General features: G+C 41.5%; 2 protein-coding genes across 6 annotated transcripts in view; both read left to right on the top strand.

Moving 5' to 3' along the window:
- The window catches only part of rhobtb4 (Rho related BTB domain containing 4), a 50,820-nt gene extending 37,740 nt beyond the window's left edge, over positions 1-13,080 (top strand). For all 4 annotated transcript variants that reach the window (XM_073466236.1, XM_073466234.1, XM_073466235.1 and 1 more), the window contains 5 exons: positions 267-385; positions 6,566-6,716; positions 6,938-7,026; positions 7,194-7,299; positions 7,653-13,080. In XM_073466236.1, the coding sequence (XP_073322337.1) occupies positions 267-385; positions 6,566-6,716; positions 6,938-7,026; positions 7,194-7,299; positions 7,653-7,831 (644 nt within the window). In that variant the 3' untranslated portion in view covers positions 7,832-13,080. The remainder of the gene's footprint in view (positions 1-266; positions 386-6,565; positions 6,717-6,937; positions 7,027-7,193; positions 7,300-7,652) is intronic.
- An 8,401-nt stretch (positions 13,081-21,481) lies between these two features.
- The window catches only part of LOC140995974 (uncharacterized), a 37,025-nt gene continuing 33,351 nt past the window's right edge, over positions 21,482-25,155 (top strand). Inside the window, exon 1 of one of the 2 annotated variants that reach the window (XM_073466158.1) lies at positions 21,482-21,834. In XM_073466158.1, the coding sequence (XP_073322259.1) occupies positions 21,743-21,834 (92 nt within the window). In that variant the 5' untranslated portion in view covers positions 21,482-21,742. The remainder of the gene's footprint in view (positions 21,835-25,155) is intronic. The other variant, XM_073466157.1, reaches the window with a different exon arrangement.

Consider the following 25,155-nt stretch of genomic DNA (forward strand, 5'->3'; position numbering starts at 1 on the left):
TCCAGAGTCCACACAGGATTAACTTCATGACCTACTACCCTGCGTCCGCTCTCCTTCCCGTATTCTGTGTCAAAAGCCGTTCTGTCCTTCTGTCAATTTATCTCTCTGTCTGTCTACCTGTGTCCATGTCTCTGTGTGTGTCTGTCTGGCCTTCTGTCTGCCTGTGTGTATGTCTGGACGTCTGCCTTGTCTGTCTTTCCCCCTCTGTAGCTTGGGCTTCTGTGGCACTCCACGAGATGAATGCTCTTTTCCCACCCCGGTTTTAGATGTGGTGTTCCGACTGGACGATGGCTGCCTCCCGGCCCACAAGCCCCTGCTCATCTCCAGCTGCAACTGGATGGCTGCCATGTTCCGTGGCTCCTTCATGGAAAGCTACATTGAAGAGGTGAGTTCAGACATACCGGGAAGAGCTTGAGGATGGAGTTACCTTTACGTTTTGAGGAGGGATTAAGTTTCTGCGTCCCTGAATTCTTGGAAATATACAGCAGTTAACTCAGGTCGCAGCCTTAAGGGGCAACCAAACGAGACGCTTGTACTCAGCGCTTGTGTCAACAACCGCAGTAAGAGATAAGATAAACATTATTGACCCCACACCTGGGAAAAAGTCTGTTACAGCAGGTCAATAGTGAAAAGTGCAAATGGGTGATAAAGTGCTCAATAAAAATAAAAACTATATGTACCTCATACATCTTTCACTTATACAGATATGACCGTGATAGATAATTGCACAGGATAATTGCAAATATAATTGTAATATATATATGATGTAAGGCATTCAACTAAAAATAGAGAATTATTGCCATTTCTGCACATAGAGCATGGACAAAGAGAACAGAGGGAGGGAGGGAGGGAGGGAGCGAGAGACACAGACTACAACTACGACTCACCTCATACATTCATTCATTCATGGCACAGACTGATATTAGCTTAGTATGTGCAACATATAGACCCATGTCCCATCAGTGTAGACTGATTAACAGATGGAATAAAATACAATACAATACATATACAGTATTGTCTAAAACTATATCTTGTTTGAAAATATATCTTAAAAGGTCGAGTAGTTGCCCACATTTTGAAAAATGTATAATATGTATATGATAAAATATGTATAATGTATCATGTATAAATAATATAATAATAACGTAATAACATATAGAAAATCAATAAATAGGATCTAGATAACCGGGGATAGCTAGTTGTAAGAGGTGGGTGATGGTGTTACATTATGTCGTGCCTCAGTTAAAAAGTCCGAGCAGGAACAAGGGACCTGCGGTAGTGCTCCCTCTAGAACTGTGGGTGTAGCAGTCTGTTACTGTAGGAGCTGCTTCAGCTCCCACAGTCTCACGCAGGGGTGAGAGGTGTTGTCAATGATTGACGTCAGCTTCGCTAACAATTTCTCACCCACCTCCCCCATGAAATCCAGAGGGCAGTCCAGGACAGAGCTAGAGGACACACTCCAAAGGAAGTCAGTCCCCTCAGAAAATGGAGATGGCCCTTTTTGAACGGAACAACCATGTTGTCCGACCGGTCCATTTTATGGTTGAGGTGAACACTCCTTTTGTACGCTCCAACCATCTCAATATCCAATACCTGGATGTTCATCTGTTTAGCCTTTGTAGCATCTTCCTACAGAAGTCTATCACCATCTCCTGATGTCAAGGTGGTTGGGCCCACGCCAGTCCACAAAGTCGTTAATGACCTCCATGTATTCCTGTTAATTCCTTTCTGATATACATCCAACAGTGGCTGTATCAATAGAGGACTTCTGGATGGGACAGTTGTCTGTGTTATGCCTGAGATCAGATGTGTACAGGGTGAACAGTAAAGGAGAGAGCACCTTACCCTGTTGGCCCCCGTACCATGGTGATTCAAGCTGTCCTCACATGTGGCCTATATGTAGCACTTCTCTAAAAGAACAAATGAACAAGTTTAGGTAAATGGGTTACTTGGATAAGATGCATTATATCATGCAACCTGTGTGCACTGAGCATGGGAAAATTTACAGCTCAGGAAGCTTGAAGCCTGCTATCAGATTGATCTACAATCTGTTTGCAAACCACGTGCAAGGTTGAAACTCAGCAAATACGCAGCCTGCAATAGTGGATCGAGGATGTTTCACTGAACCGTTTTTAGCACAAGCCAAGAAGAGTCACTCTTTTCGAGGTCAGTACAGCTTCCCCAAGTGGCAGATCTGGTTGCTTCAGGTGTCCTCTCACCTGAAGTTCAGCTTCTGGTTGCTTGGTGTTCCTCCAGGGGCAGGGCCTGTGCACCGGACCTGACCTCACCAGGAAGGAAGTTCATGCGTCTAGCTGTCTTTAAGTCGCCACTCTGCGGACTGTGTTGCAGAACCAGATCCCCTGGGGTATGGTTACTTTCAAGGTCAGCTGGGTTAGGTTACAAAGATTCAGGCTTTCAGAAGGATTGGAAGTAATCAAATGGACATAGACAGACGGACAGACAAGGAATACAAATGTTATATATTTAGTTTAGGTGTAAAGCTCAAAGTTATAGAAAGCATTTTAGAAGAAAACCGATGTAGACCTGGGAAAGAAAACCATTTTGTTTTTTGTGTCCACGTGGATAGCCTGGATTTTATTCCAGAAAACACCATGTGAGTGGGTGAGGAAAAAAAGCCAGTGCAGCTATTGTGGACGGTGGTGAAAACAGGACATCAGCATCACTGAGGGGGCACAGTGTTTGCTGCTGGTGGGCTGCCGGTGTCTATGGTTACTCTAAACGGCTCATGTTAGTGACTATTGTGGCATTGTTTATGGCATAAAGCTGGCACAGCAAAGATGGCAGGTGCCCTGGAGACAAAGACTCAAAGACTGACTACACAATGAAACTGTCAGCATTTATGTTTGCATATAGATGTATCTGCATTTTTTATTTTATTTTTTTGCTGAAAAGCTTAGCAGTGCTAATTACTGAACTGGATTTTTTATGTTAACTACAAGCTGGCTTTAAAAAGTTACTTCTATCCTCCTTGCAAAGACAAAGATGAAGCGTTGCTAATGCACAGATTACATTTTCAGAATTGCTGTGCCATTGGCTGACTATACTATAAATGTCTTTCAGTTTGATGCACACATCTTGATGGGTAAACGGTAGTTTGAGAAGCAGTGTCAGTGGAAGTGAGCAGAAAAGCTTGCTGAAACACTTAACACTGGCCTTTTGAAAAGAAGCAGAGCTTTTATGGGGAGACACAATACCACAATTACACAACCTTTACACAGCAGATGGTCCAGTTACATTCAGAGTCATCTAAGAGAGAGAGAGAGTACTGAGAGATGTTGATGTCAGAGATTTCAAAAAGGAAGTGAAAATCCGATAATTACAAGGAGAGGTCTTATAGATAACAGTATTAATTAAACGTTCAGCAGCTTCCAGTCAAATCATTTAGTACAGTGTGTTTCAGCAGCCTAACTGAGTGAACAGTTGCAGCTGAAGATGAGCAGTTCCAAAATGATTTTAAGGTAATGTCATGGGAATATTCTTGTACCTATTCAAAATAAACCAAAAATGTTGATTTGCGCAAAACTGAACATATTCAATTGAATGGGTTTTTGCCATTTCAGGACACAAAAACATGGGCAACTAGACTGCCACTCAGTAGAGTTTTTTTCATCGAGATCCGTGTAAAAAATGCCATCGTCAATCTTGCAAGAAAGAAAGAAAAATTCCTGGATCCGTTCCTTTATCCAGATTCAGACCAAAGGTTAAGGGGGTCTATTCTGGACCCACCCTCCATCCAAGTATTTTGGAAAACCATTCAGTAGTTTTTGTGTAATCGTGTAGACAAATCAACCAACACAGTGAAAACATAACCTCCTTGGTGGAGGTAATGAATAAAACAATTAACTTAAACCTATGACCATAAATAAATGACGTAGAACTCAACAATAAAAACAATTTCTGGGTGTATACGTGCATAGGTATATAAGTAACTGCACTGTCTTATTTTATGTATAATTCTAATTTTTATATAATATACGTAGCATGAAGGAGCTACAGCTCACATTTCATTGAGCAACCCTGTGCTGTAAAATGACGGACAAGTTAACCTTGGCGTTGGACAGACTGTATATTATATTACATATCATATTACAAATATTCTCATTGGTTTCGGAAGAGTGTTATATAGATCCAGTATCTGAAACTTTATAGCACAACTTGTAACTATAACTGAGTGTGGCATGTGATCAGCCAGTGCTATTATTATGCTCATGTCACACTTCCTTCTCAGTATTTTTAGGCTCATACATTTCAGTGCACATGCTGTTGTGTGATAACATGACTATTTTAGTTTTGTGCAGAACAACAGTGTTTATTTTTATTGCAGTATTATTGGTATTGGCAAAATTATGGACATTGTATACCATAAATAGGTTTTGATAGACATCAGTGATGGTTAAAAAGTTGTATCTTTGTTTTAGTAATCAAAACTCATGAGTCCAAATAGTCTGGTAGTGTGCTGGCTGTGTAGGGGATTCTACAAATTTACGGTGAAATTGTTATGACACAGCTCTGGATTATGCTCTATGCGTCCATGGTTGTTCTGTTCTCCAGTGTGCATCACAGTGGAGTTCACCCAAAAAAATTGAAATTCAGTCATTATCTACTCACCCTCATGCTTCGTAGTCCACAAAACATTTCTGGAGCTTCACAGCAAAAGAGGTCCGTCTCAGTCCTTTACAACAGTATTAGAGTCCCATCTGAAGTGCGTGCACAAGCTTGATCACGCATAGAGGGTGTCAATAACCTCTTTTCAAAACAATTTGAGATTTTGGGATCATGCTGGATGAACTATATGTAGCGATTTTATGTTTTTTGGGGGGTTGTTTTTTCCCCATCTACTTCAGTTGTTCAAGAGAATGCTGCATCACTGTTGTTAGGCTCCAAAAATGTTTTGTGGGCTACGAAACTTTACTCGACTTTCTATCGGCACGAGGGTGACCGAACTTAACCTTTACAGTCATGTTTCTCTTACTTAACTTCTCTCTTCTCTTACTTGACTTAACAGGATTTTTTATCTGGAATTTGACTGTAGAGGAAGCATGACCTCAATTTTCTTACTCTTTCTCGTAAACTGTGTAATTTATCTGTCGTGGCAGCTACGTGACTCACTGCCCTTCGCACAAATAGTTTCGAGTTTTGACTGTAACACATTTGACACTCATTATGTCTTAAAATTTTCCAATTCCCACGCGGTGTGTTTTTTAAACCCTTTGGGGACTGATATCTAATTTTCCCCCTTTAGTCATTGCAGCTCGATCAGTGTTTTTCTCTGAGCCCAGGCTTTGTTGCTCTGCAAATAAACTTGCAGTAAAACGTAATTAACCTCTAGGACGGCAGAACGAGGGGGCAAAAGAACACCTGTCAGTACAGCTGGTCTTATCCATAAATGTCCTGTCAAAGTGAATGTGTCCACTCATTAATGCTTCCTGTCCCCAGCTGAGGCTTGAAGCTCCAGAGCCGTGGTGTTGTGACATTTTGGTCGTAACGAGAAGTCGCGCCAAGCTGACATTCTCCTAATTGGTTATGGGACTGGAGGTTAAAGAGCGCCTCAGTGGGTACACACCTGCAAGGGTCAGGTCATCGCTCTCATCATCATCTACCTTCCTTCCGTCCTTCCTGGGCTTTGACTGAATTACCTGCCGCTGAATTGATGTTGGTCTGACTAACAGTAATTAGGCCAATAAAAAGGTCTTGCTCATTTGTTTGCATTTATTTAATTAAGTGGAATGCAGTTATGTGCTGAACAGCAGCTTGATCAGTGCCTTTGGTGGAGCTAAGGTCTAATTGATGGTATGGCGACATCTAGAGGTCATTGCAGGTGATTGTTTTTTATAGTGGACTTAATAAGTTGTTTTACCCAGATGTTAAACTTGTTTAACTGTGCATGTCTGGAGTTGTCCAGTCATCAGTAATGATTACAAATACTTGTTGGCATGTCCTGTCTTCATAGATTATTTTATTATATAACAGGAGCTTAATGTACATAATGCAATGCGCTGTCTCTCCCTGTCTCATTTGCAGAAAGGGTCTAAATCTGATATTGGCTTTGATGCACATTAAGGTTGGGCTTGCGGCATGCTGTGCTCAGCATTGCAGGGTTGCCTGCGTGTGCTCTGGGTTCTTCGGCCATATTGCTCACATCACAGCACTTTCATCTGAGTCTAGATCAAACAGAATGTGACCAGAGCAGCATGTCCTCTGCCCTTTACCTCCAAATACCCCCCGCACTGCTTTCATTGATATGACCTCACCCATTTCTATATGAATTTGCCAACATATTATTTTGTATGTTAACATCTCAAATGTCACATCTCACATTTATCTCGCAATGTTTAAGAAAGTGAGACAAAAAAAATCCTGGATCTGTCCTTTTATCTGAATCCGCATCAAAAGTTAACGGGGTCTATTCCGGGCCGAGACCCATCCTCCATCCATGTTTTGTGGAAATCTGTTCAGTAGTTTTTCTGTAATCCTGCAAACAAACCAACCAACCAACCAACAAATGTGTTTATTTTTGTTTCTTCTTGATCTGATTGTTTTCCAGGTACCCATTCCAAACACAAGTACAGCCTGTATGCACGGGGTGTTGGAGTTCCTGTACTGCGGTCTGCTGACACCCTGTCCTGGTCTGGAGCCCATGGAACTAATTATTCTGGCCAACCGCCTGTGTTTGCCACGCCTCGTCGCCCTCACAGGTACAGACTCTCTTTGCAGTATTAGAAAAGATTTCCCAATGAAATGTGGGAGAATATGATTTTGACAGTGTTTTATCAATGACTCAGTAAAAGATTGTAGATGCAGTGAGCTGTGATAAACACAGACTTCCAGACAGACTAAGAATTTCTGACATGGAGATAAATATGCGGGCGTAAACAGTAAATATTGACCTGATTATATACATTTCATGCATCTACAGAACAGCATGCTGTGGATGAGCTTCTCCAGTTGGCAGTGAAAGGGGGTGACATTGATGGACAGGTGTTGGCTTACCTCGAGGTTGCACAGGTCTGTCCTCGTCTCTGTCCTTTACAGAACAATTAATTTAGATTGTATTAATGATTCCTTTGAAGTTGTATTTCTAAAATGATGAATAATAATAATAATTTTATAGTTGATTTTAATGTTTATCTCGCTATAATAACTTCTCCTTTCTTCTGTTTTTCTGTTTGCAGTTCCACAATGCCAAGCAACTATCAGCTTGGTGTCTCCATCACATCTGCACTAACTATAATAGCATCTGCCGCAAGTTTCCCAAAGACATGAAGGTCATGTCTCCAGGTAAACATCGTCTTTCTTTACCCTGATAACATGCCTGTCTTTGTAGATTGCAGCTTTTCTGTTAGTAGAACTCTTGCAAATGTTTTTTTGTGCAGTGCTAGTTTGAGCAATTTTAACATGCCGTGACTTGTTCATGGGAAGCATTTGGTTCGAGTGGGAAGGCTGATATTTTTTTTTGTACTGGTGCTCAGTAGCTAAAAATAAAAATAATAGTAGGAGAAACACATTAGTCCCTCTTGAGCAAAGAAAATCTAGCATCAAATACATTAAAGGCAACGTCCATCTCACGTTTAACGAAGGTGTCATTGCATTCTACACATTTTCTGTACATATCTTTGTCTTCCTGTCTGTAGAAAACCAGAGACATTTTGAGAAACAGCGTTGGCCTCCTGTGTGGTTCCTGAAGGAGGAGGACCGCTACCTGCGCTCTCAGAAGGAGCGTGAGCGTGAGGAAGAGATCTTGCGCAAGCAGCACACCAAACGGGGCTGGTGTTTCTGGAGACACCCGTCCTCCTCTCCGCACGTCTCCTAAAGGGTTCCTTCCACTGACTCCTTCATCCTCACCTGGGCCATCCCACCCAGGATAACTAACCCCCCCGCAACGCATATAGAGGAGGTCGGCTTTGAACTCTCTATCACTGGAGAAATGACTGTCAGTGCTACTATGCCTGAATGTCAGCATGTCTGGGGGAATGTATGTGCCTCTTTATACTTGTGGGTGACTTCATGAGTGCATTTTTGGGATGCTTGTGTGACAAGTGTAGACTTAACTGAAGGGTATGTGCGTGGGTGTTTGGGTGTTGTTATGATTGAGTGATGCTTCCGAGTTGAGTGCTTCCCAGTCGCCCTGATTTCTATAAGGGTCTGCGGCATTGCAGTGCAGCCCCTCGTCCCCTCCTCCACAAGAGCTCTGTCCCACCACCAGCAGGTGTCCCAGCCTTTGAGTGATTGGACTGGGAGCAAGGGCTCTCTATCTCTCTCAGTCTCCATCCTTCACATTGACCTTAAAGACTATTACACATTGACCACCGCAGCTCCTCTTGTGGAGCTTACCTCTGCCTTCACTTCTACGCAGACTGTTAGCTTGCACACACAGACCCGTGCGAAAGATCCACCCCTCCAAAACCAGCACTGGATTCCCAGGAACTGACACTTGCAGTATAATAATTACTTTGATATTATTTGACCTTTATTTATATATATATATATATATTCTAGGACACTCTTATCAAGGTTAATGGCGCACACTTCTCCCAGGATGTGTTAAGGATGAGCGTTATTCCCAGTTTGAATGTAAGGGCAACCCTGAAAACCATTAGCAAGTTAGAATGCTCCAGTCCGGAGGCTCGATTAGCCCTCAGTGTAATACTGATGTGGTTCACTCCTGCACCTCCAGCCCGCTCTTCCTGCACACCACACGTGCAAGAAAAAAAAAAGCAAAATAAGTTGGATTCACCAAACTGCACTTCAGAGACAAAGTGACCCCTCTATAGCAATGACAGGGGTAAAGAGGGTTAGCCTTACTTGATACCTCTGCAATGGAGGAATGACAGTGTTAAACAAATCTGCTTGTAACGTCCATGACCACTAGGTTGCGTTGAAGCACCTCAGCCAGCCTGCCTTTACACCCCTACACCACCGGGGGCAGCACTGCTCAGGGCCCCGGCACTAACCCTCACACTAAGTGACAGGAGTTTTCTATGCCTGTGATTTCTTTACTCTCGCTTCGATTATTATTAAGCTCGTCAGTATAACTTAAATCCTTGCAAGGTGTTAGAATAAAGCTAAAGCACATTCACAGTGTTATTAGTGCATTTAAAACTATTGATTTTCACCTAATACTGGATACCAAAGCTGTGGTTCTTTTTGATCTCTTTCTTCCTCACTTTCTTCATGTCCTGCTCCCTTGCCTCCTCTAGCAGCACGAGGGGATGGAGGAGAAAAGAGAAAGTGCTTTTTGGCAGGAGGCAGCGTAATATAATTGAATCCTTCCTTGTGGTGGTGTTTTCAGTCTGTGGCGTCACTGCTGGACATTGCCTTCCAGTCCTCTCGCTGGAATCGAACATGGTGCTTCAGACACAATAAGACAGTGTCCACATGAACACACAGACACACATGTTATGTTCACGATTTTAAGCGTCTGTCTCGTTGTTCAGTGTTTACCTGCGATGAACGTGTGGAAATGTAATGATGGTATTCAAATTTGACACATTTTCTAATTTTTCTTCTCCATATGCTAGCAGTTTGTAAGAGGTCATAATAGGTCAGTGCTGTCAGAATATGTAGATTTCTGATTTTATGTACAGTGGTTACAACCTTGTAATGTCTTTTGTATTCCAAAACAGGGGATGTGTTTGATCATTTACTTTAGATTGAATTTGCAGTCGTGAGTGTTGTCTCAAACGGCTTGATATATAGCTGCATACGAGAGCAGGTCTGATTTCTTCCGTCATGGGTGCTAATTTCTTTGGTCTTTAGGACCGAATGTGAAAACGAGACTTTGTGGTGATGAGATTCTTTTAGCACGTTGTTCTATTTGTGGGTTTGCGCCCCTCAGCTTTGCCCAGGCAACCAGTCTAGGAGATAGACGGATTGTGTGAAACATGTGGTGCGTTCTGCCATGGTCCACGGGTGGCGTGTTAAAGTCATTGTCAGCCACTGAAATAGAAGTCAGCAAGGATCTCACGAGACCCAAGTGAGAATTGAGCTGATTCCTCACTGAACAGAGTGAAAGTGGGGTAAAAGAGAACAGTCAGCGTTTCATGCGGCCCACATATTCTGGAATTTCTCTAAACTCATTCCAGTGCAGAGCTTTGGGAATTTAGAAATGAGACCTAAAGAAGAGACGGTTGGATGGACTTCCATGGCCTCTTTTTTTAGAAGGGATGGCTATTAGATTTGTCTTATTAATAGTTGGTGTGACCCATTAAGCCTCTTCTCTTGGTCTATGTGCCTTATAGGGCAAAACTAAAAAGTAGTTGGAATTTCAGTTGAAACCTGCAGACAGGTTCTGCAGTGGTTGACATGATGGATACAGGAGACAATGACCACAATAATCTTTTAACTGTAAAATGGATTATGGCTTTGATTTTTGCACCCTCAGCCATGGTCCTTCTAGATGGTATTTCTGAGCCATGCCTGTGGAGAATCTGTAGGCCTCCTGCTTGTTTTTATGCAGACAAACGGCCTTGAATTAAACAAGTAGTACAGTAGATTGGTCTAATCATATATGGCCTTGGATTATTATGTTCTAGATTGGTAATTATTAGGATGTAGAAAAACTCACATCATGGTTGGAAATCTCCACTGACCAGGTGAATGAGAGGTAGGGTTGATTCCTGTGGTTCAACTCCAAAACCACTGACTTTGAGAAAACTTTGTAATGAGCACTGGCTGGCCTGTGTGCTGGGAGGGTGCAAGAATGTGGTTGATTTGCATGGTGGCCTAACTTTTTGTCATTATAATGACACTCAGTGTTGGAATGCACTTTCTTCTTTTTTTTGTCTATGACTCTACCTTTTCTGTGCTTAGCATGAATTGTTCCTTATGTAAGATTGTTTTTAAACATGATGATTGTAGCATAAGAAGTCTTTCAAATTTTTCCCACAACTTGCTCAGAGAGGAGCTGAATAACACAACTTGTCCAGCTTCTTGTTTCTCGTAGGCACTGAATCCCACAGTAGCTCTTTTCTTGCTATGTGGCTTTATGCACAACTCAGTTTTATTAAATTAGCTCAGCACAGCTTACCGTAGCATCACTAAATATACTACTTATAAAATGCTGGGACATTTGCTCGGAAAAATAATGCAGAGTATCTGTTGCTGCTGTACAGTGTTACAGCTTTTTCCTTTTATGCTGTTACTGTAGTTAATACAATCAATCAAACATCTTCTGATTTTGAAGAGTTTGGGTAGAGGGCATAAAAAAAAGCATAAAAAGCTAAATTTGATCTGAAATCCAGTATTGTCATGCAAATATTTTAAGAATGTCCTAAATGGCTGAAAGCCAAGTGCAATGTTTGGGTTTAGCCAGCATGTAATGACAGAGGGATTGGATAACGCATGATGCATGTCTCTGGGGTTCTTAACCTTGGTGCCGGGACCCAATCTTGGGTCACTTGGTATGCACATGGGGTTGTGGGAAATTCCTAAAACTGTAGAAAACAAAAAAATAAATAAAAAAAGATAAATTAAATATATGCAAAAATCACTATTATATTTACTTGGGTATTTGGATACCTTCAATGAATGACAATATGAGTATTATCTAACTATTGGGGTGAATTGTGGGTAATAAAAATGGAGTCACGGGCCAGAAAAGGTTGGGAAACCCTGATATACAGAGAGGGAGAGATGGACAAAATTAAAAAAAACCTTGTTAGCTTTATCCAGCCCTCAATATTTGCTCTACACTGACCCCTACAGGCCAAAGTTACATTTATTTGGATTGTCTTGTTCTACATCTTATCACATCCTTTTTACTCTCACATTCTCCTCGTTCGTTTTCAGGCCTGACCCTCCTTCTTAAATGTGAGGCCAAGTGACTGAGAGAACACCTTGTTTTTGGTAGTCTTTGGTGTCTCCTCTCCTGTGCCTTCGGTGAAATCTCACGCTTCTTGCTCAGTAACGGCTGAAGGCACTGCACCTGCAGCCTTCTGGGGTCAAAATAAAATAGATTAAGCCAAGAAATACACACATGTGATCACAGAAAGAAAAGTAGGCAGCTTTCTTCAATGTACAGTATCTTAAGGTAGGTAGCTGCCTATTAGGGTCGTAGTGATAACTTGCAAAGATAACACAGATATGGAGCTTTACAAGCTTAGTATAATATCATCTATGCTAAAGCCACGCAACAGAAAAGTTATGAGATGACCAAGAAACCCAGCAAACCAGCAGTTTTAAAATGTTTTCGCACTCTTTCAGGTGCCTGCACTTTCTCTTATGTAGCCTAATATGACTTTTTTAATAAGTATGCTGAGCGTTTATATTTACTTATTACTTTTCCACTTGCTCATGAGCTCTTTCTCTCAAATTCAGTTCAAGTATATACTCTTTTGCTTCCACTATTTAGCGACAATTTATGTTGCAATCATACACAAAGTCGTGTATTCTAAGTTGGGGAACAACATCTGTGAACTGCTGGTTGGATTAAAGGCAGATATTCGCTGTGACGACTATATATACAGTATATCATGCATTAATGAAGATAGTTGTTATCCAAAGTACAGTCCGGTGTTGTACATTCGATATAAATCCCATCTGGAAATAACCTCTCACCTTATAACTGCTCACTACACTGTATCTATTAACTAAGTTGGTGTATACATAGGATTGTATGCACAGACAGACCCAGGACAGGGAAGGTGTTCATATAGACAGACATGGTGTGATTAACCCCTGGTCTATACTGTAATTTTTAAGTGGATGGTATATACTGTATAGTATTGTTATGCACTTTTGTTTCCATTGACTCGTATGAGTTTCATTAACATTTACTGCTCATGTAATTGTGTGTATTACAATAAAAGGCAAAAGAAAGAGCACACCACACTCACATAAAAACAACTATCAAGGGCTTTCAAGAAAATACACAACAATCAGAATGTTTTGCTGCTTTTGCAAAAAATGTTTTGGAACTAAAAATTTGTAATATTTTTGAACCACTGTGATTTGTACAAAATTAAGAAAAAAGAAAACAAAAGTCGATTTTTTTTTCTTTTTTTGCCATTTCAGTATTTTGATGTTTGACATGGATTTTATTAAAACTGTTAATCTTTTGAACTTGTCTCTCATGTTTGTTATTGTGTGTTTTTCTGTGTAATTCATAGACTTTTCTGATATCTGAGTATATTCTTTGTTCCATTTAATGCTGCTCAGGCTCCAGTTATAGGATGTAACTAAGTACATTTACTTGAGTTATACATTTTGTGCTACTTTATGCTTCCACTCCACTACATTTTGGAGGCAAATATTGTACTTTCACTCCGCTACATTTATTTGATAACTTTAGTTACTAGTTACTTTGCAGATTGCATCCTGCATCACAGCCTATTTTCAAATTAATTTATTTATCAGCAATCAGAAAAAACCCCCCCAAAAAACTAACACTAATTGTAATAGTCAGAAAAATGCTCAATAATCAGCCAGGTCATTAACTGGTCAACAGCTATTACACAGTATACATACATGTAAATATATGTTTAATCTACTTTTACTTGTACTTTTGATATTCAAGGCTTTCTTGCCAAAAAATACTTATGATACTAAAGTACATTTAATATCAGATAGTTAAAGACTTTTACTCAAGTATGACTTTTCAATACTTTTAACAACACTGTCAATTTCAAGATGAAACGCTAGATAATGTAAATTTCCAAAATAGGTAGAAGGATGCAGCTGCTGTTTTGTATTTAGTTTGTAAAAACAAAAATAGCCGTAGTTTCAGAAAATGTACACTTAAATATATTTTACAGCACGACTAGACCCATCGAAAAGTATCAGTCAAGCACACAAGAATTACATTAGCACTGAAACTGAAGATATAAGAAGTGATTAATGGTAAAACATTTTTTAAAAGTCTTAAATACAACATTGGGCACTACAAAAACAGACAAATTGAAAACAAACTGTGTCTAACATCCAGATGTACTTAACTTTGATAGATTTTCTGTTGATGGTTTCTATTCAGTCATCTTATCAGAATCACCAGTTTCAAGATGGATTATCTCGTAACACTCACCAGCATCAAATTATCTAATTGTATTATTATTATACATTAGGTTTGGTGCGGGGTTGGGAGTTACAGAAAATGAGGTACAACCTGCGCTGCACTCACATCACTGCCTATGAAATCAAGTCTCCACTAACAGGTTTACATGAAATAGTAGTTTTAGAAAAAAGGAAAATATCTATATTCCATATAAATATAATCTGTTGTCAGTGTAAAGTGAGACTAGTTGCAGCGCATTCATCTACTGATGGATTTTCTACACTAGATGACACATATTGTATAAAAGTTAGTCTATTTAGGTCTCAAAGAACAAATAAGAGGAAAAAAAGATTTCATTCTTTCTCTTTTTTTACTGTTGTCTTCCTCAACCCTTTGTTTCACACAGCGCATTCAGACTTTGATGTGTGATGCAGCTGTGCCACCTAGTGGAATAAAACAATTGTGCATCTTTGAACCAGACTCAGGTTTATTGCCGAGTAGGTTTTCATTTGCCTTGCGTAACAATAAACATGGTATGAATAAAGATGAAAGCAAGTAATGCAATTCAAGACACATAAATAGAAAATAGAAATTGGCTGTACAATTTGAAAAATGATATAAAACAATAAAAAAACAGCTGTGTGAATTACAGAAAAATATATTTAGATGGACATGGTTGTGCACCAATTTCTACTTGTTAAAGAAATCCATTTAGGATATAGGTTGTAATGGCTTAAAGCTTCTATTATGTTGGGGTGATGAAAAATTCTAATCATATCACACAGAATTGAAGATTCATTTTGTCCCTGCGTCCAGCAGGAGAGGCCCGCTGGCAGACTCTCTATACTTAGTGTGGGATTCTTTGAATGATTGACGAGAAGACCCAGAGTTTGGTCGGGGCCCCAGGACAGGCCAAAGATCATCGATATTTACTGTTGCGGGGCCACAAACTGAGCTGCTGTCAGGATATGTCTGCACTAACTCAGCACGCAGAAATTGGCATGTTGTGTCAACCAGGATGACCCCAACATCTTGAACTGCAATATAATGTAATGAAAGTAGAATCAGTGCTGCTCTTATACTGTGTAAAACAGAACTGAATGCCATATGCCAACATTTATGCAGGGCTATTGTATTGGAATGTATAGAAGATAGAAATTACAACCTGTATTTTGCATTAAGATTTTTTGATCTTGATTTGAATTTGAAATTGCTAAAAAAAAAAGCATTTTGTTACAACTTTTGCGAAACAAACTCAGCCCCTGCTTTTACTTGGACCTTTGGATGAAAGGAAGACTGAGTAAGTGACTGGCTCCCTGAGCACATGCATCATCAAGATCAACATGCTGTGAGCTGAGACTTTTAATAGAGTAAGTCTGGTGAGGGATCACAGAAAACCACAGAAACATGGGGGGAAAGGGCCGAGTGTTTCCATGGTGACGGTAAGTGATGTGGCTGATGATGGGTAACTTTAGACGAGAGACGAGGGAAGGTGGCAGTTGCGGGTGGTGGAATATTTGTGTCCGTATGCCATCTTGTGAGTGTGTGTGTTACAATCAGACTATTCTAGGAAAACACACCAGTCAAGCTGCTCACCAACAAACCTTTAACAGCCAATGACGTACGTCAGTTTTCCTTTTATTCTCTAGTAAATGGAGGAATTTACTAGCGTGTGCCCTCAGCGTCATCCACACTCACGAGCATCGGTTTCAACACTGATTACAGACCTTTCTGCTGCGTCAGCTGCTTGATCTGTGGGCTGTGTTCAAATTTCCCACCAACCTTGGCCCTGTTCTTGCACCGCAGCCTCATAGAACACAACTTGAGAGTCAAAGACACGCGCTGACATCACCACATCTGGCTCTCATTTTCCAGGGTTCCCTCTGGAGCAGATAAGAACATCTGAGTATGAGAGCAAAGGACTAAAGACAGTCTTACACTTGACAATCACACAATGTAATAAAAACAATAATAAAAGTGCAGATAAAATAAGAAAAAACTAATGATAAAAAAAGAATACATAGATACATATCATAAGATTAGAAAATAAAAAATACTGAATAATATATATCATATATATATTATATGATAATATGATAATATATATCATGATATGATATGATATGATATGATATGATATGATATGTACAAAATTCTGCTTTAAAATGTCTAAAACCACGAGACCTTTGCAGTATATTTTGTTGAGTTATGTACTATGTGTTATTATTTCGAATGTTTCCAACAATGTTCAAACTCAGAGAGATCCACAAGTTTACTCAAGATAACAGTGCATTTAACTTGGAAGCCTTTGTCTATAACTTCCAGGATGGAGTGAGGAAGTAAGTCCGTGAATATGACTAGATGTAAAATGAATAAAACTGAAATATTACCTCATCCACGAACATTTGTGTCTGAGTCACTTCAGATAGATTTTCTTTTGCAAAGGTGGTTGTTTAGTGGTGTTCACCAACAGCGAAGCTAGCAAGCAAGGACAAGCAGAGGTTGTGTACCTGTGTGTTTGCATTCAGGTCTATCAATGCAACATTTCAACTCCATCTGCAGTCAGCATTCAACACTACAGTACAGAAACACCCGGCGATGGTGGTCACCTCCGCAGAACGCTGCTGCAGTTGGGGTGGTAAACGGGAGTGAAGATAAATCAACTTTTAAACCCTGAAAGTTTAAAAAGTCCAGAAGGTCTGCCTCCAGATCAGCTGGGCAGCAGCTGTGAACCCCCCCCCCCCCCCCCCCCCCCCCCCCCCCCCCCCCCTGCCCTCCCAACACAACACTTGATATGATGGGGGAGTCGACTTGATCAGACAAGGAATTATTTTCAGTGCTACAAAACTTTTAAGGATATAACTTACACACACACAAGCACCTACATGCCACGGACACTTTATAAAACAGTGGACCAACTAGTAACACCAAACGTACAAAGGAGGTTCATTGATTGAGGAGTGACAACACGTTCTTTTGTATACATCAACCTCCTCCAAGTGTGTACCATGTTGCTGGTCTGGACCTCCCCAAGCAAGGTCTGCTCCATAAACCCAACTGTCTGCCCCTTCACACACACACACACACACACACACACAGACACACACACGCATATGCATACAACTCTAAATCATGGCCTCTCAAAGCAAAGTTTATGAATGCTTTATCATCCTGACGCCATGGTCTAATTTAAGAGCTGTTTTCTATGGGAAAGCAGACGAGGAGCTGCTCTTTTAAACAGAGATTTGTGGTCTCTTTTTATTTCCGCATGACCCTGCCTTTTGTTTATTCTTGTCATATTTCACTGAAGCAAGGCACAGATGAGGAAGTCAAAAGCTTCTGTTTATTTAGTTTGAAAGTCGAGTAAAATGGAGACAAAATGAGGAGAGAGAGACGACTAGTTTTTCAGTCCTTAGTGTTTGTGTTTACAGAGCTAAGAGTGTGATTCAAAATTGCACACAGCAAACAGATACACACACACATTCACACACTGAGGCTCAAGGGGAAGATATTTCAGGGTTGTTGTGAGGGCGCATAGCTGAGCAATGACCTCACCTGGAAGCCTGATGAGAAGACACCCAGATTTCCAGAGAATTTGCAAAACTCCCTCTCAGGCAAAGGGTTTGTTTGCATATGCATGTGTGCACTCTGTCTGTTCTTTCTCTTTCTCTTTCCAACCTTTTGTTTCCAGCTTTGTCACATATCTCTGATGTTTCCTTCTCCGACCATGCCTGTCAGCCACCTCTATTGTCTTTCAAGGCTAAGCCAAATAAAACCAGCTTCTGGTATGTTTGTGCGTTCCACTGACAGATTAATGTGTGTTCACCACTGGTGTATCACTTCTGACTAGCTCACACTCAGCTGTATCATCTGCAGTGGTGAGCCTCTCCCACATCACCTCATTATCTACCTCAAGGACAGCAATAACATGACTCCTCCACTGAGCTCAGCAGTATCACGACAAGAGGAGGGTAGACAGAGAGGCCCAAGTGTCTTCGGTCCGTTGAAGTTAAAAAACACGTCTCCTCTCACTGAAACAACAGGTAATAAAGCAATTTGACTTAAAGCATGAAACCTGGTGTTTTCAACAATTCCTTGAACTATCTCCAGCCATGTTTGTGGCAACCAAAACAGGTATTTTAAGCCAAAACATGATATTTTCCAAACCCTAACCAAGTGGTTTTTGTGGCTTGACATAACCAGAGCATAAGCACAGCGTTGTGACAAGAGAAAATTTGAAAATTTAATATAAAGAACAGTATAAAGAAATGCAAAGTATGAACCTACCTGTGGTTTTGCAGACATATACTTTGCCAACATTTCTTCTGATGATTGTGTTTAACGAAATGCACCCTTACCTTGATTAAAATTACATATTTTTCTGGGTTTGACATAATGTGATGTAATGTAATGAGCATTTAAACATTCATCTTGAATCTCACCTAAATCACCAAATGGTCAGGGAGGCCATTCATGGTGCATGTTTCTATGGCTATTGCTAATCTACCTGAACGTAACTTTGCACACAGAGATCTTCAACTTTTGGTTACAATCTATATTTTTAACTTCTATAACTGACTAATAATCATTCCTTGCTGTTGGCTCACAAACGCTACATCGCCTCATGGTTTCTATGGGATAACAAAAGCAGTACCATGCACAGCACAGTTTGACAAGTTTGAAATACAGCTCTGACACAAACGGCACTTACTGTACAGGTAAAAATGTTGGACACATTCCAGCAGCTCACACTGTCAAACAGTAAATTCACGAGACAACGGGACAATTTCATTGGAAAGGCTATATTTATGACAACTCGAACAGAAGATTACAACCATTGCAACTGTTCATAAACACGCATGTATGTCGGCACATGCTCACACGTAAGGATAAAGGTATATGTCCTGGCCTCTCAAAGCGTGCAGAGAGGAGCAGTGGAAAACATATTATTAGTGAAGTGCAGGGTGTCAGGAGGACAAAGATCAGGTTGTGACCCCTGAACCCAAACACATCTCTAGTCTATCAGGTCTGAGCACTCATAAACCTGCCACGCACGCCTCGATACGTCCCAGGAGAACAGGATTTGGACTAATCCATGCATACAAGGAAGTGGTTTGTTTGGTAGCAGAAGTTTATTTTGTCAATTCAGAGTGAGATTATGTTTTGTGTGTTGCGCAACACCACAGATCAGTAGATAGTAGACCAGTCACACGAACCAGGACTTGTTAAAATCAATGTGTTATCAAAGAGATTAGAGATAAAGTGCTCTGAGCGACTAGAAGAGGATGTTGCGTGTGACTGGACCACTCAACACTATGTCACCCACACATCGTTAGTTTAGACTATGTCAGGAAGGCAGGAAGCTGAATAAAAAGCCTGTGACAATTAGAGAAGGAGTTTCAGTAAATGAGGAGAAAACCCCCACTTGCACACACACAAACACACATGTCCAAATCCCCACTGGACACACAATCATTCCCACATTTAGACCCCATATCCAACAACAGCTGCCACCGCACCCCAGCAGAGGAAATGCCGAAGTCGTCTGAAGTGGAGCATAACAGCTCTGCAGCTCACATCCACAGTGAAGGGCTGAGAGGCTGGAAGGGCAGGAGAGCCTCTAATAGCAGGAAGTCTTAAGAATAATAGCGGCATGGGGATGTCATGCCCCTTGTCCCTTTGGCATGTTAGCTTTGGCCAAAGCAGTTGAGTCTGTCTGTGCTGCATGCTTACTCATACAAGTAATGCAACATTTTTCACACAACGCACAGTAAGGGTTTACCACATGTGGGCTTTACATTGACATGCATCATGCCAGATGGCGTGTTTGATTTCAGTCTTTTTCAAGTTCATAATTTTATTTTGCGTTACTATTAGAATAGGTTTACATGCTTTAATGTTCACAGCTTCACTGTATTCCCCCTCTGTCTGAAACACTCTGTTCTAGTTCCTGTCTCTTTAAGTCCCCTCCTCCCAAATACCCAGTCTCCTCTGATTGGTCAGCACGCACATGCTTGAGCCAGTACCACTAACAGCAACAGAGCAGCTGTTCTCAATTATTTTTTCATAGTGTGATATCAAGAAGTCATGGAATTAAAGGGGAGAGTACTGACGAGGCGTTTCAGGAGCAGTGTTCTCTGTGGGAGAGACAAGCTTCTAGATCTTTTACGTGCACAAGAACCTTAATAACACACTGAAGGAAATAGGTCTCCTTTAAAATATTTGCAGCATAGACCTATTTATTATTTCCTGACTATGGCATTATTGAAAAATAGTTGCATCCATGACTGCTAAAAAATTTACCCAAGGACATGGATTACAAAGTTAAAATGGAAACTCTTCTCTCTCTTCCTCGAAAGGAAGTGGTTACACTCGCGAGTGATTATGCCGGGGGACTGTGTCAATCCAATATTCACCAGAGGATTAATCACTGTAAACTGGTTCCAGGTCAAATCTTAGCAGTTAAAAGCATGGCATGGCATTTTACACTAAATGTTAGCAGAGGTGATCTGAAATCAGATTTCATGAGGTCAAGTCCAGCCTGATTCTGACACATCGGGAAGTAAAAACCTGTGACTTTTACCCTCTACATCTGTCCTGGATTATCTAAGAATGGCTGCTAAGTAAATTACAGAGCTCAGGAACGTTCCCATAATCCAAGATCTTAAACCCTCATGCCACTGACCCACAGTCAAACACCAGTTCACGAGTGTGTATGTGTGCGTCTGGAGCGAGTTTGTCTGGAGTTCACAGCTTGTATGCATCAGCGCATGGCAGCGTTTGTGTGTGTGACTGTGTGGTCAGTTTGTGTGTGTCACTGCTGGGCAGCCATTGAACAGACCCCCAGCCGCTCTTAAACACTGAAACAGCCTCCCCTGCTCTTTTTTTTTTTAACGTGCTGCCTGCTTCAGACTCAGTTCCCATGAAATTGGCCCTTCTTTGGCTCGTTCAGATTGCCTGCACTGTAAATGGCTTCTCTGGAGTCTGCCAAGGGCCGGTGGGGGCCGATTCAAGGACAGAAAAGAGACAAAAGGAGACTGACAGATCCAAAGCTGCCGCTCTGCCCCTGTAGCCCCTGTGAACCACACCAACAATTCCTATTGTTGATTTATGCTCCAATGAAAGCCAATCCATCACAATTAATGAGAACAATAAGAATAACTTATAAAATAAATATTTTATTGGATTGCTCCATGCTGTTTACCCTCAGCTATCACTGCCTTGCCAGGACTATTATGTAAATAGTGGTGGTGTGGTGCAATGGCTCCAGTGCTTTAACACAGCAACATGTCAGCTATATTAAATGTAAGATGAGTTAACGGCAGGGAAGTTATAGAGGAGCAGGGAGGATGCAGGAGACATGATCTGTACGTGCTGCTGAGCGGTTGCGTTTCTTCGAAGTGACCCAGCTAGTGAGGTCATTATGCTTTCCACTCTCTCAACGGGAGGTGGGGCTTTTTGGTGAAAACTTATTCTACCCCGCTGCACAAAGACCAGTGTGCAGTCCCGCAGTCTCCTCCACGCTGTGAGTGCGCGGCGCCCGCACGGATCGCTCCAATTCGGACCTTAAGCCCAACATTGCATGAACCTGCACACCTTCGCTGCTGTTTGCTCGGCCGTGAACGACCCTCGGTGCTCCGCTGTGGCTTTTCTCCAGCAGATACTCCGACCCCGAACACCGTCGGGACCAGTGAAGAGAGAAGCTGCGGGAGTGGTCTGGAAACTTTTGCCATCATGAGCACGCGAACGGTCAACCTTGATACCTACAGCCTGTCGCTGCTCACGGCCAAGGAGGACATCCTCAACCCCCGCTCCTCCACCAACTGGTAACGCACAGTGCTCTTGAGCAAAATTGCATCCGCCCGCAGCAGCAGAATCTTGTTCCTCTCGTTGAACTGCATCATAACATTAACGATGAAATGTCAACTTTATAATTCTGCGTTATTATAATGAGAATCAGTAACTTTCGTGAAACTTTCGTGCTCTTCATGTTGTTTTACTAAGTGAGTCGTAGCCGTTTACGCGTAACCAGGTTGGCTGTTGCGTAATTTATTTCAATTAATCCAATGAGGGCTCCGGAGGTGGCCAGCACAGGGACAGCACGCAACCTGGACCCACTATGACAAATGCATGCAGGCAGCTTTCCTACTAACACAGCCATGTATTGTTCCTCTCCTCCTCTCGGAGTGGTGATGTCCATTACGCACGCCAGGCGGTCGGTGTGGCTCTCCGGGCGCAGCACCTGGCTGGCGGCCCGCTGCCCTTACCCTGGCCTTGCGCTCCGTGACTGTGCTGTTCTCCCTGAAGAGCTGTGAGGCTTCATTCTTTGTGCTGAGGATCATGTTTCTGCTGATGTGCTGATCTCTGACACGGGTTGTCTTTCAGGGAGAGGCTCTTTAATTTGACAGACAGCAGAGTGCGCATGCATGAGCAGTGGTGGAAAGTAACTAAGTACATTTACTCAAGTAGTAAATGCTGTTTAAGTGCAAACTTGAGTTAACCCAACTTTTCTTAAGTATTTCCATTTTATTTCCTTTTTTTACTTAGCATGCTAACTTCAGCCAGTCCCGACCCATCCTGTCTCCAAATACCTCTCTGAGCTCCCTAACTGCATGGCTAACTGAGCTAATGGCAGCTAGAGTTAGCAGCAGTTGGCAGTTACTCTGCTGATATGCAGCCTCCTGTTTGTTTGGAGTGACCTTCCACAGGTGGCCAGTTCTTACATATTGCACCTTTAAGAATGATTTTAAATGCAGGAGTTTTACATATAACAGAGGATTTTACACTGTAGTATTGTCACTTTTACTTAAGGAAAACCTGTTCCACCATTGTTCATGAGTACAGTCTTCACAACTAACCAATAATAATAGTGTCGAGTAATAGTGTCAATAAACACATGGTCTTTAAACATGAAGACAGAATCAGTATTCAGACCACAGTTCAAGTGTTTCACCAGAAGAACTAACTCATTGTTTAAAATTTTTATTTTCCAACACATAAAAAGTTGATTTATTCATTCTGCTTTGGCATGTGACACTACATCAAGCTGTAACCTGACCACCTGAAACTTGGCTCACTATGTCCTTTTGTCATAGGGTTTGGCTGGTGTGTCACTATGGTGACCTATCCATCTTTCCCAAACAATAACAGTCTCCAACTCTGTCAGCCTGTCTCACCTCCTGTCTCCAGTTTCTTCCTCTTTTATGTTACAGACATGTTGTCACTGGCTGTACTCAGCTAGTACAGGCAGAATTAGATACTACACACACATGTTTTCACGTGGAAGGAGAAAACTGATTCTGTCCATGTTTCATCTTCCTCTGCCACCCGCTGAGTTTCACTGCCCGGTTCTTCCTGGCTTTTCATGACGCCATGCAGACTTGAGGATATTAGATTCAGAACACGATGAGTTAATATCAACAAGCTAAAATCTGACATCTTCATGAACGAGGTGGAAATAAGTTCCCCATCCAGGCAGAACATGCTCAGTTTCCATTCTTTCCTTCATTCGGAAAATCTTTTAAAACTTTCCATGTTTAGTATCACTATGGAGGTTTTGTCCCATGGCAACACCTCCATATTGTTACTTTTCTGATCCAGCAGTTTCTTATTGCAGAGCATTTCTGTGAAGTTTCAGATCTGGACTGTGTCTCTGCCAACTCATGCCAGTCTCGTGTGCAGTTGAATCTATCGACAACAAGCATGTGTTTGGTTGTGCCTACAATAGAACAAAAAGAAAAAGAAAGAGAGAGAGAGAGAATCCCCCAGCATTCATCGGGCCCACTTTACAAGGCTAAATAACTCCCGTGTGACTGAATGGGGAGGCGGGAGGGGGACACGATGATGTCATGATTCCCACTGTCAAAACCACAGAAACAGACACGCACCTCGTGTGTGAAGGGATTTTATGTGGGTTTGCATGTGAATGTGTTTGTCTCTGGATGTGCTTATGCATCCTGCAGAGACTATTAAAGTGAGTCTTGGGCGTTGAGAAGTATGCACAGAGAGGGGCAGGAGACTGGTTTTGTTGAACAATCCCGCCCCCACTGTGTGGCCTTGAGGTCCCTGTGTGTATTATCTAATGACCTTGTGTCCTGAATGGGAAACAGACCCTTTGTGGGTGAGACTCTGAAGAAAAGAGGAGCAATTTCAATGCATCCTCCATTCAGACCTCTCCGCTCAACATACAGCCTTGGAGGTCTCTCCCTGGTCTCCCTAAACAACTGAGGACTGCAAAGTGTCTCAATCCTAGGCTGGAAACCTACACTGTCTGCATGTGTTTTGTGTTTGTGTGTGCTTTGAGAGACAGAAAGAAAGAGAAACAGTGAGAATGCATGTTCCCAAGGATGGTGCCTAATTCTCTGAACAGGAAATACTTCTAATTCTTAGCAGCAGAGATCCTGATTTATGTCCAGTTTACACCAAAGTAAATGATTCAGATTGGTACTTTCGGTAATGTCACACTACTTAATGTGGTTGTGCACATGGAAATGTTTGTAAGCACCTATGTTGACATCTTCAGTATGAGTGTTTGCTTTTTATTCTAGCACAAAGTAAAAAAAAAAAAGTTGTCTTGTTTTTTCCAATTCAAAACAATACCTCAGTCAGCGGTTTGTTCTGCCCAATTTACACATTTTCAACTCAGCCAATGAGACAGTGCAAATAAGAGCAATTTTCCAAAGCAGCATGCCTTAACAGAGGTGTCTTCCTGCCAAGTATCAAATAGAGTGCAGCACCAGCTTAGCCAAGCATGTAAAAGAGGGGGAGAAATCAGTTTAGAAAAATGTTTACAGCATTGTTTCAGCCTTGCAAATAATATCAGATGGGAATTCCTGCTGTGCTGTGAAGCAGTTTGACCTCTATTCATTAAAGTTGGGTGTGGGCTGTATCCAGACATCTTTGGGCCCTGGTGACCAGCGTTTCTCCTTGGCTCAATTTAAGCAGAGTTGGTACCATCCTGATCATGTGCAAACACATCCATGTGTACCGTGCTTTCAACTGGCTCAGGCACAAAACTTTTTACAAGGAATCGATATTCAGTAGAAGAAATAAAGGTACCCTCTGCAACATTAAACTGAATACAACAAAAGCTAATGTGTTGATTCAACCTTATGCTGCCACGTAGCTTGTTTTCATTTACAGTGCAG

Source organism: Pagrus major, chromosome 5 (genome assembly GCF_040436345.1).
Source record: "Pagrus major chromosome 5, Pma_NU_1.0".
Lineage (NCBI taxonomy): Eukaryota > Metazoa > Chordata > Actinopteri > Spariformes > Sparidae > Pagrus > Pagrus major.